At 36.2% G+C, this 12,473-nt stretch overlaps 1 protein-coding gene across 2 annotated transcripts in view; it reads right to left on the reverse strand.

Annotated features, from left to right (window-relative positions):
• Positions 1-5,349: 5,349 nt before the first annotated feature.
• LOC143631931 (leucine-rich repeat receptor protein kinase HPCA1-like) overlaps positions 5,350-12,473 on the reverse strand; it is a 28,396-nt gene continuing 21,272 nt past the window's right edge. For both annotated transcript variants that reach the window (XM_077100546.1, XM_077100545.1), the window contains 11 exons: positions 9,289-9,360; positions 9,141-9,209; positions 8,993-9,070; positions 8,534-8,605; positions 8,317-8,457; positions 7,478-7,959; positions 7,227-7,385; positions 6,871-7,007; positions 6,588-6,807; positions 6,065-6,300; positions 5,350-5,766 (listed from right to left, as the gene is read on the reverse strand). In XM_077100546.1, the coding sequence (XP_076956661.1) occupies positions 5,350-5,766; positions 6,065-6,300; positions 6,588-6,807; positions 6,871-7,007; positions 7,227-7,385; positions 7,478-7,959; positions 8,317-8,457; positions 8,534-8,605; positions 8,993-9,070; positions 9,141-9,209; positions 9,289-9,360 (2,083 nt within the window). The remainder of the gene's footprint in view (positions 5,767-6,064; positions 6,301-6,587; positions 6,808-6,870; positions 7,008-7,226; positions 7,386-7,477; positions 7,960-8,316; positions 8,458-8,533; positions 8,606-8,992; positions 9,071-9,140; positions 9,210-9,288; positions 9,361-12,473) is intronic.

Raw genomic sequence — 12,473 nt, forward strand, 5'->3', positions numbered from 1 at the left:
AGACGGATTAGGACGAGATTTGGATTTTTGGATCTTTGAGAATGTTCGGTAGAGTGAGTTTGCCTAGATTGGGTTCTAATGTGTGACTCGGCTATCATGGCTTTAGTTATCATCTCTTGTATTTGTTTCATGTATTGTTCAGGTATTCTTTGGTCTTGTTCATTTTGAGCGCGGTTATCTTCCCCTTTTTGAGAAGCTTCCGTGTTATGAGGATTTCCTTGATTCGACATTTCTAAAATAATTATATTTTTTTCTTTAAACACAGTTATATATATATATATATATATATATATATCATAAAGACATATATATATATATATATATTATCATATTACACACACACACACACACATATATATATATATCCCCATCCTTACTAGAATGATTATCGTTCTTATTTTTCACACATTACTTATTTTACAAACTATAGATACATCTCATTGACACCATAGACATTTCTAATCTTTCATGAACTTATTGACTATCTTCTTCACTTTGTTGCACTTGTCTTCCTCCTTATTTCGGATTAGATCCATAGAGGAATCAACGTTTGAGGTAAGTGAGACCTCACCAAGTCGCAAATTTCTCGCGGGAGTCCCTATATGTATCGGGTTACTTTGTTGAATGCAGGCGTCACCAGCTTGGGCATGAGTCTACAGTACTCGTGAAATTTGGTGTTGTACTCACGAAAATTGGTTCCGATGACTTTATGATTAAGAAATTTGGATTGAATTTGATCATTTTCATGCATCGGACAGAAGTTGTTGAAGTCCTTGAACAAACAGCTTTCAATTTTGAGATTTTTAAACTTTCGATTAAATCTCCTCTGAAATTTGATTCCTGTACACTTTCTTCGGGGTGAGACGGATTAGGACGAGATTTGGATTTTTGGATCTTTGAGAATGTTCGGTAGAGTAAGTTTGCGTAGATTGGGTTCTAATGTGTGACTCGGCTATCATGGCTTTAGTTATCATCTCTTGCATTTGTTTCATGTATTGTTCAGGTATTCTTTGGTCTTGTTCATTTTGAGCGCGGTTATCTTCCCCTTTTTGAGAAGCTTCCGTGTTATGAGGATTTTCTTGATTCGACATTTCTAAAATAATTATATTCTTTTCTTTAAACACAGTTATATATATATATATATATATATATATTATATATATATATATATATCATAAAGACATATATATATATATATATATATATTATCATATTACACACACACACACACACATATATATATATCCCCATCCTTACTAGAACGATTATCGTTCTTATTTTTCACACATTACTTATTTTACAAACTATAGATACATCTCATTAACACCATAGACATTTCTAATCTTTCATGAACTTATTGACTATCTTCTTCACTTTGTTGCACTTGTGGAGAAGTTTGTTTCCTATCTTCTTCTTTTTGTTTCCATCTTTAGCTACTTTTTTCCTCAGTTCATCAGTCTCATGCAGAGCTCGATCAAGATGTTCCTCTTGAAATTGCGGTATGATGTTTGGGTATCCATATTGTGGTGGTGGGTCACGGTTACCCATCATCACAATTTCATAGTGATTTTTTGGATACGGCGATGAGGGTGCTTCAAATGGATGGTTGAAAAATGCTTTTGCAGTTGCCTCTTGTTGACGGATTTCATTAGCTTGTTCTAAAATCGAAGGAATTCTTCCTTGAAAAGGTGGGAAATCTGGTGGAAACTGGTTCTTGGTTCTTTGAATGTATTGCACATAAGGGTCTTCAGAATTATAGCATGGACTCATGTGGAAGAATGGTTACATACATTCTTTTTCTAGTGGGCATCACATTTGGAGTTTCATGATGGTTCCTCTCTTAGAATTGTTATTGCTTCAGGCATCTTCTCATCTGGATCTTCCTCTTCTTCTTCAGGGTCTTCTTCTTCTTTCAGATCTTCTTATTCTGGATCTTCTTCTTCCATAAACCTTGCAGTTTCAGTCACTAAAGGGCCCGGGTGATACCTTTCTTATGGTTGGATGACTCTCATTTTCAGCTTTTGGGAAGGACCATCATAGGTGTTGGGGCAAGAATAGACAGAGTTGTAAGCTGAAGTTCTAGTGTGCCATTGTCTTTGATCGGAGTAGCATTGCATCCAGTCGGAAGAGTCGGACTCAGACTCCACCTTGATTTGTTTGTTGACTAGCAATTCATTGGATGGATGATATGTCGGGATGTTGGATTGATGTTACATCGGAATATTGGATGGATGATACTCCGGGATGCTTGACGGATGGTAACTTGAGGTTCTTGGGGGTTCATACTCTTGCATTGGTGGATTTATTGAAAGATTGATCGGTAGTTGTTCAGTGCCGGGAAAATACACCGGTGTGGGTCGTTCAATCGAATGATCTTGGTTAAAGAAAGCTTCATAGTAGTCTTCCTTCATGTTGTCCTTTGGAATGGGTTCGGGGCATCCAACTCTCCTTGCGTCACGCACAAAGCTTTCCATCATTTTCTTGAATGACATCTATGGGTGGTTTAGATTGAGGAGGGATAGAAAAATTTTACCGGCCTATCTTATCCCTAATTATATAAACCAAATAATAGAAATTCTTATTCACTTGGATCGAAGCTTAGGTATTATTAAGTAATAGCTCATTCGCTAAGATAGATTGCTCTGATACCAACCTGTCACAAGCCCATCTTAGGGATGGGCGTGCGACCAACAGTTGGTACCGTTTTAAATAAATTAGAGTTACATTTTTAATGCGAAAATATTTGCGTGGATTAAAATAATTATATTTACATATTATCAAAACACGGGATTTAAAAGTTCCTGGTTAATGTTTACAAAATGATTACCTATTTAACAAACCACCATTTACACATTTAAAGTTTCAACAAAATCATATGAGCCATTAGATCGCCTAGATGTCACTTCGTCTTGCCAAGCATCTAATCTTCTTTACCTGCAAAAACAGTTTAAAAATACGTCAACAACACATGCTGGTGAATAAGCTAACGCATAAAATATTCTATTTACTTAATTACCCATCGAGACATAAATTAGGTCTCGGCCCATCGTGGCTTAGGAATAATCAAGTTAAATCATAAAACACAATTATAAACTTAAGTTCAATTCGAACCGCTCAGCAAACAACGCAACGTTCGAGATTACTTATCTACCATCAATATACACATGATTACCCTCTCTCGGACATAACTTAGGTCCGGCCCATCGTGGCGAGGCATATAACCAGGTATGGCGCGGTGTGCCCACCGTCTACCACATATGTAAGGATCCAAACAAAAGTATACGACAGCCTTAGGGCCAGCGATTACTTTTGTTCATAATGCTTTAGAGATGCGTAATATCGTGTAATTCATTTATTTGACTTGATAATACAAGTTATAAAAGTTGGGCGTATTCACCTTGAAAGAATCAGCTTCACTTCACTGATCGGTTAATCTTTCTTGAGCTATCTCGGACTATTAGTACGAGTATAATTTTTTGTTATTACTAGATCTTTAATCTAGCTTAAGACCTTTAGTCTCTTTTGTATAATCTTTACCTCAATTACATTTTCTATTCGACCCTTTAGTTCAATACCACTTTTCTTTTATTTAAAGATATGCAAACCTATAGTTTAAATTATCATTTATATTTCTTACACTGCGTTTATTCTTCTCGAAAAAACGTATACTTCATTTCTTTATTATTATTTAAAATCATTTAAATAACACTTAATACTTTATTGATAACAAAGAATTATATTTATTTCTTTATCCCTTTATTTATATTTTCTTTGTTATATTTTCTTTTGGTTTATTCCCGGGGCATCGAGTATAACCTCGACTGGGGTCTAAGCCTTTTAATATTATATTAATATCTTATTCGGGTATTATCCATACCTTGGGTAGCTTATATTCCCTAGACTCTCGAGCAGCACTTCAACGCTTTAACGTTTCTTGAATAATCTTAATCAACACCTTATTGCGCATAAATTAAGGCATGTCGGTCGTCGGGCTTCTTCGGCAAACTTCGTGGTTTCGGCACGGATTTCGAGGTAGGGTCGGGGCACGCTTTACGAGGTAGAGAGAAATTGATTTCTAGAGAGAGAGACTTGAGTTGTGAAGTGAGAATGAGGGCTGATGCGTTGATCAGCTAACCCATCGCTATACACGATGGATCTTGCCAAGTAACCATCGCGTATCGCGATGGGTTAACGGATCTATTAATATTACTTTATTGGATAGCGATACACGATGGGCCTACTTGGAGGTCATCACGTATCGCGACTAGGCCTTTCGTATCACCTCATAGGTTTGTCACGTGGCTAGATACTCAATGCCACGTGGGGACACGTGGTGGGGCACGTGTCTGCTGTCAGACCACGTCATCGCGATACGCGATGACGTTGGGTCTCAAGGTAGCGCGTATCGTGATCAGACAGAAAAACAAGTTTTCAAGTTTAGTTCTTGGACTTTGAAATTGGGCATTTTTGATCTGTTATTTTCGTGATGTTACATCTCACACTTCTCGCATTAAGATAACTTCTCTCCCGAACCATCATCTATATATATATATATATATATATATATATATATATATATATATATATATATATATATATATATATATATATATATATATATATATATATATCGGGGTTGGATTTAGAGAGAACTATAGAACTAATAAAGAATTATTTTTAACTTTTAAAAAAACATATTTTGTATTTTTTTTTCTTTCATCTTTCTAACTAGTTGATATTGCTTCTAAAAAAATTGTCGATGTTGTGCATATGTGCAATATTGTTTATTGCATATGTGCAATAGTTTTTTTTATTGTGCATATAATACAACACAATTGTATTATAGAATGAATACACACTATTAATTTTTGGAAATACAACACCATTGCTTGTATGCAATACACACTATTGCATATATGTAATCCAACACTAATTCATATATGCACTATATCGATTTTTTATAATTTTGCATATAATATAATACTATTGCACATATAAATTACAAACAATTGTATATATGATATTCAACACTATTGCACAAATAAAATACACAATAGTGCACATATGCAATAACAAAAAAGTCAGTGTATTGCATATGTGCACTACGAGTTTTTTTTTTTCATATTTATATTTTTTCTAGTGAAGAATAACACCATATAAGAAGGATGAAATAAAAAAAATAAAAAATATTTTTTTTAATTAAATTAAAAATAATTTTTTATTAGTTCTCTAGTTTTCTCTCTAAGAAGAAGCTTTATGTTGATCATCTTCCTATATATATATCCATCACCTTAGTCAAATACAAGGAATGTTAATTTGAATGCAACTTTGAGGGTAAAGAACCTTCGCTTAATATAAAAGGCTATCATTACTATAATCTTTACTCCATCCTCCGTAACTTGCAGAAGTTGATAATGACAAGGAGCTATGTACCAACATTTCCATTATGTACTCCAGCTCTTTCACGACTTCACTCATTGTTGGTCGCTGATTTCCGGTATCCTCAACACACCTAAGAGCAATATCAACAAACTTCTCCAAACCTTTGAGTGGGCTACTCAAACCAATAACCGGATCAAGGATATCTTGTAGGTCATATAGTTCTTGATTCTTTTTCATTGATTCTTTCACTTCCGTCACAATGTACTTGCCTTTCTCGATTGGGTTTCTTGCAGTTATTAGCTCTAACATCACAATCCCAAAGCTATAAGTATCACTCTTTGCAGTTAAAAGTTGAGTCATATAGTACTCGGGATCCATGTAACCCTACATTCATCAATACGCTAACAAGTCATTAAATGATGGAAATTGCACTTGTTTATATGAATGAGTCTACTTCTCTAATTTGTAAAAGGAAAACAGTTTAAAGCAAGATCAACCAATGTGCAATACGTCAAAAGTTATCCACAATACTTATATAATTCATAAAATCGGATAGCCTAATCCCACTCCCAAACTGTCCATTTTCGAACTATACATTCGTTGAATATACTATGTTATGGATTATGGATGAATAAAAATGAAATACTAAAAGGAGCACACATTATACAAAAGAGTTACTAACCATGGTCCCTTTTACTTGAGTGGTTACATGAGTCCTATCTGCATCACTCAATGGCTTGGATAGTCCAAAATCGGCAACTTTTGCAACTAATTGTTCATCGAGTAAGATATTGTTTGTTTTAACGTCTCTATGTATGATCGGGGGATCAGCATGATCATGTAAATACTGCAAACCTCTTGCCGCTCCAAGTGCTATTTTAAGCCTCTGCATCCAGTCCAACCTAATACCCGACCCCCCTGTGTAAATTCGTTTCGACCTAATAAATTGAGACTGCTATAAACTCTGTACCTTTAGCTATGTAAAATAGCTGTACCGGTACAATTTTTAAAGGCATAAATAATTTGTAAAAGTAAAGAACCCCATTATCAATACTCTCACATAGATTGGTAATGTCCCAAGTAGATTGCTTTTTATAGTAGCTCTCTTTTGTTGGGCAAGAAAACACTATATTGACTATTCTTAACATTTTTTAGTTGGTAGTTACATAAACATAAATAGAAGAAAAAACGTTAAATATGAGTACCAGAAAGACTATCCTTGAGGGTACCATTCACGATATACTCATAAATCAGCATTTGTTCACCCTGATCAAAACAGAATCCGATGAGACCGACCACATTCTTATGATGAACTCTTGAAAGAAGCTCGATCTCAGTTTTAAACTCTAGCCCACCCTGAGATGATCCTTTTTGAGCTCTTTTGATTGCTATTGGCTGCCCATTCGGAAGACTTCCTTTATATACCTAAACAACATTTTTGATCATTCGCATGTACAAATCTGGGTATAATTTACTAAAAGCACTCACCATTCCATATCCGCCTTTTCCAATGTTGTTACTCGGTGAAAAGTTGTTGGTGTAATTCTGAAGTTCTTCAAAGGTGAAGGATCTTGCTCCTTTCAACTGAGGAACACCACCACCGCTGCTGGTTGAGTCCCATAGCGCTACAAGTATTTTACCAATTTGGTATGAGCATAAGATGCCATTATAGTTCAAACAATAATATTAAAAATTACATTGTTTATGTAATTATAAGTCGGGTTTCATTTAAACTTTTTGTGTTTACATCATTTAAGTACAAATATTTTTTATGAAGATTTAATGTGTTAGGAGAAATATGCATATTTTTTAAGTTGTCACAGTGCAATTATGACCATATTTACCAAACTGTTGACTCTGTTGTGGTGGTCTTTCAGCTCGTTCTTTCTGACGAAAAAAATGCATTCCTGCAAGAACAAATAGCACGACAAGCACACAACCACCAACTACTGACCCTGTGATAACTCCAGCCTTAGATGACTTGTGTTTGGTACTTTCATTATCTATGCAAAATGGTAAAGAAATAGAAACACAAGTTGAAAAACACTTTAACAAAAGTATGAGTTTAATTAAAATGGATACAGAAACACATTACCCTTCAAGAAGTTACTGTAAGGTTCAGGAATGAAATAGTAGATGTTGAACTCTTTTGGGGGTTGGAATGTTTGATTGCTAAATGCGAACGCGAGCCCAAGAATCCCTGTCCTATTAAAACTTGGTTCCCCATATGGAAAAAATTTAAGATCAATCACAAGATAATCATCCATATTTCTTCTTGGATTCTGTAACGACAATGAATTTACAGGTAGACCGGCTTCATGAAAGAATGTCATCAGTGAATCATGAAGGGAAATGTAAATAGTGGAGTTTTCTAGCGAAGAAAAGGATGGAACTTTAAAGAAAATTGATCCTATGTATGGACATGCACATTGACAGTTGGGACTTGAAACCTGACCCAGACCACATGAAGGAGGCGGGCAGTAGTTCCATGGTGTCGAATATGTAGTAATATTTGTTTGAGGGGAACAAAATTTGTCTGTCACATCATATTCCCTACATATTGGATTATCGACCAGTCTGCAATCATAATTTACAAGTTTCAGTCAAATAAACAAGCAAATACAAAACCATTAAGAAAATGTTAAACATAATAAAAAAATGTCTAAAGTAGGATTTTAATACATCGAACAACCCAAAATGCCATAATGAGAAAAATAAAAAATTATTATTGTATTAAGTAGTATGTGTAGCAATAGTACCTAAACTGGAAACCATTTAAGAAAAATAAAGAATAGAAAATGTTTAGGGTTTAACCCGTGACCCATCCAACCTCAACCCATTATGACATTTAACAAAACTAATTTTTATCCAGCTCGCTCATTTTGTCACTTATATAAAAGACACATGCAAATGGTATGTCGTTCCGAAACTTACATTAAACCAATACTCTCTTTATATATACTTCGTTGGGTGAAGTCGTCTATTTGGTTATCTCGAAGATCAACAAGTTGAAGTTGTGTGCTAGGATTTGAGCTAATATTTAAGGTGCCATTTATCGAGTTGTGGCTTAAATCACTGTCAGAAAAACTTTTTGAGTTAATCCAACAGTAGCATGTAAATATTAAAACGTTCAACAAGCAGAGGTACTAACACATTTTGCAACTGAGGCTTGCTGAACAAAGCAGCAGGCAGTTCTCCTCTAAGATTTGTGCGGTTCATCTTACTGCGTAGATACATTTGAGGATAAATAAGTTATCGGTTTGCACTATTACATGTAAAACAACAAATGTGACCCAAATTTATGAGTGGGCAGCATTAGAGATACAATATTAAAAGGTCGCAAACTTATCAACCTTGACAAAATTGCTAGTGAACTAACGACCAAAACAAAATTGTCTAAAATATAACGACTGAAAACAAACTTAGTTGCAAAAATAGTAGCTAAACAAAAAGTGAAATTAAAGGAACTACGAACTGATCGGGTGAGATATTAAACAAAACTCGTTGCAAAATTAGTCGCTAATTTAAAAAACAAAACTGAAAACAAAAGGCGTGTTGGACTGATTGGGTGAGATATGTAAGATGTCTTAGTCTGAATCAGTTTGCTTACATGGTTGTGAGAGTCTCTAGAGTTGAAAACCATGACGGTGCCCCGGACCAATAATCAAAAGTATTATTGCTGAAATCACTGCAAATGTGTGAGGAAGTGAGTTGTTATTTTGAACAAGCTTATGCAACAATGTCTTGATACGACTTACATAGAGTTCAAGACGTTCATGCCTGTGAGATTGGGTAGAGGGCCAGTCAGTTTATTATGTGACAGGAATCTATAAAAACAGTTTGTCAAACATCAAATGTGAAATGTTAAATTAAATTATAGTGTTTGAGGTATGTTGTGGAGTTTACATCTGTTGAAGATTGGTAAGATTGTTTATGTTTGACGGGACATTCCCACTCAAGGAGTTCCTGTCAAGTCGTCTGATTCAAAACAAGGCATTCAGTTCCTAGTTAAAATGCAGATTAATATAAAGGGACATGCTATAGAAACACCATCTCTATTATATCAATACAAGAATTTTGATTTGGTATGACAAACCCTTTAAAGACTACATTTGTTGTCGGCATAGATCACCTGTAGCGACGGCAGGGGTGAAGCGATTTTTTTTTCCTTTTTTGCATCACCTATAGCGACGACATGGTGAAGCCATAGGTTGAGTAGGAGAGGGAACAAATTAGCCGTCAAATGAAAATCATGTAGGGACGAAATGCCTACATCGTTATTTATTTATTAGGGATTTCATCATTTACTAGCAACACCTAGGCAACGACTTGTCGTCACAAAATTTTTCCGAGTATCGATAACTTGTCCCAATAACATCACGTCAAAGTTATTGATATTTAATTTATTTTTTTTTTTTAAGACTTTGAAGGTATAGTTAAAATTTTGTTTAATTTAGTTTATTTTATGTTTGTAAGGAAATATTTTGAGTTAAAACATATAGTTCAATTTTAAATGATGAATTTTTATGCTTTTTTAAAAAAATAAGCACGTCATAGGTATCATCAAACCCGAATAGCTAACGCGTTATAACATCTCATTTTTTTATAAAAACTTTTAATCATCATACAATAATTTGCGCGGGTTATAAGTCTCATCAAATACGGATAACCCTTAAACGGATTATAACATTTCATTTATTTGTGTAATCTTTTCATCTCCATTGTCGGTCTATCATGGCCTATCCATCATTAGTTAACTTCCGATTACCACTAATCATCATTAACCTCCCTCTCATGCATCAACCACCGTTGTCACCTGTATCAACCGCCCCTTGTTTATTGGATTTCTCCTAAATCACCGGATAAACACCGATTAATCAGCCACCGGTTCAGATTTGGTTTCCCCTTACATCCTCTTTTATTTATGAAGATGCCAAAAAATCATGAGGATAACGTACATGACAACTGTAACGGTGAATTTAAAAGCTACTTATGTAGCATTTTTATTTTTTTATTAATCTAGTTTTTGTTTTGTATAATTTGAATATTATGTTTGTCCATCATACAAGGAATTTAAATATTTTTTCCTGAAAGAAATGTAAAACGAAATTTTCATCATGTCTTAATAGTAGCTAGATAAGTCTCTCAACTGTATAATGAATCAATGTCATCGGTACATGGTCCCTTAAAGCATATTCTTGCACTACTTGCATAGTCAACGGTGTTAGATTTGTGGTACACGATCGTGTTCTCAAACGCCTTACTCTGAACAGTGGTACTGTCCTATTCGGAAAAGGTGGTACACCACTTTACGGTTAACTAGAGCAAATTACTGGGTTGAACTATTTAATTGGTTACTAGTTTGTAATCTTTTTTTGTATATGGTTCAATACATCAGGTAAGGGACGATTGATTAAGAAAGACAATATCGTTATTAGTGACATCATTCGTCAAATGTTATGTTAATAGTGATTGGTATGATGATTAACACTACATTTTAACAACACAAACTAAACAAGTGTTTTATTTCTGGTCCTACCCAAACTACGATAATTGAAGGCTGTAGAAGATGTTCATTGAAGAAACGTGGATCTACTCACTGGTAGCAGATCTACTTTCCTCGGGTTTTGATTGTACTATTTCACCGATGGTTCTTCTGGATCCGTGTTCTTCCACCTACAAAATGAACAACGCCGTTAACTTACCCCTCAGAAAGGGACAGAGGGGTCCTCTTTGGGGTAACCCTCCGGCGTGAGAATAAGTATGTGTAGGAGAAGATAATAATGTGTGAGTAAGGGAATCTGGAGAGTATTGCTTAATAGCTGAATACTGTATGATTGTGTGACTGTGTGTTTGTATGTAACTGACTGTGAGTGAATGTAATTCAATATGATTGAATGTGATATCACTGCTTGTAACTGTCAATGATTGAGTATGAATGTGCCCATCAAAGTGGAGTTGATGCTGTATTTATAGTGCTAGGGTTTCCACTGATTGGGCTCAGCCTCGTTGGCCTCCTCCAATCGCACTGCGCCACGTGTCCTCTGGGACACCTGGCGCTTTCTCGTTGGTTGTAATCACGTGGTAGCACATGTGTCATGCTGAGTTGTCGACCTTTCATTTGGCAGCTGTCAACATCAGCATATTCTTACTCCTTAAAAAGATACCTTCTGGAAGGTTGTCTGACGTGCACAATCAAGGTTGCCCTAATCCTGATTTGGATAAGGACGAGGTCGATTATGTGCATGTGTGATATGCGCCAATCCTGAGGATGCGCGAGGTCTTCTCTTTATTCTCACGCGCAGATGTTTCATGCGCAGATGTGATATGCACGAGCATGTGATATGCGCCGCGCGCATATGCGCCGCGCGCATATGTGATGCGCGAGCATATGTGTGCCTGGGCATATGATGCCTGAGCATGTGTGGTGCCTGGGCATATGATGCCTGAGCATGTTTTGTATGCGCCATGCGCATAGGTTTTGGCTTTGTGCCTTTATAATGTCTTTATCTTGTGGGTTGACCCGCCTTGCTCGGTGTTGAGGCGGGTACATACCTCTTCAAGCCCCCCCAGTCTAATGTGTGTCTTATCTCGCGCTAGCGCGGTAAGATAGATATTAGACTTACTGATTTGGTCTTTTTAATGGGGTTTTGTCGTTTTCTTGGTTGTTTCCATCGTTGCGCGAAGTTCTATCCATTTGGTTGAAACGAAGGGTCCAAACACGTGGTTGGTTGGTGGTGACGTGCGCCGTAAACGTGTCAGACGTTTCGTGTGCTCGAGGTGCTACAGTTGCCATTCATGTCCCCTCGCAAAGCTATCTGGAACACGTGTCGCGCTCGCATTGGTTTGCACCTGCGAGTGGGGGCGCGTCTCTGCTCCGTGGCAGGTCCGTTACGTTTTTATGTCCCCTCAACAGTGTTAGGGACACGTGCCGCGCCCTCGTTGGCTTATGCCTGCGAGTGGGGGCGCGTGAAATCCGATCAGTTGCCACTTTTCTCTCTCCTGGGCCTATAAAAGCAGGCCCTTAGCAAAAATTTTTATCTTCATCTTCATTGTTGTTTTCTCCAAAGCTTCTATCTTTTCGATTTTCT

Source organism: Bidens hawaiensis, unplaced genomic scaffold (genome assembly GCF_021521415.1).
Source record: "Bidens hawaiensis isolate Kalapana, Puna unplaced genomic scaffold, B.hawaiensis_p1.1 tig00006270_1, whole genome shotgun sequence".
In the NCBI taxonomy this organism is placed as follows: domain Eukaryota; kingdom Viridiplantae; phylum Streptophyta; class Magnoliopsida; order Asterales; family Asteraceae; genus Bidens; species Bidens hawaiensis.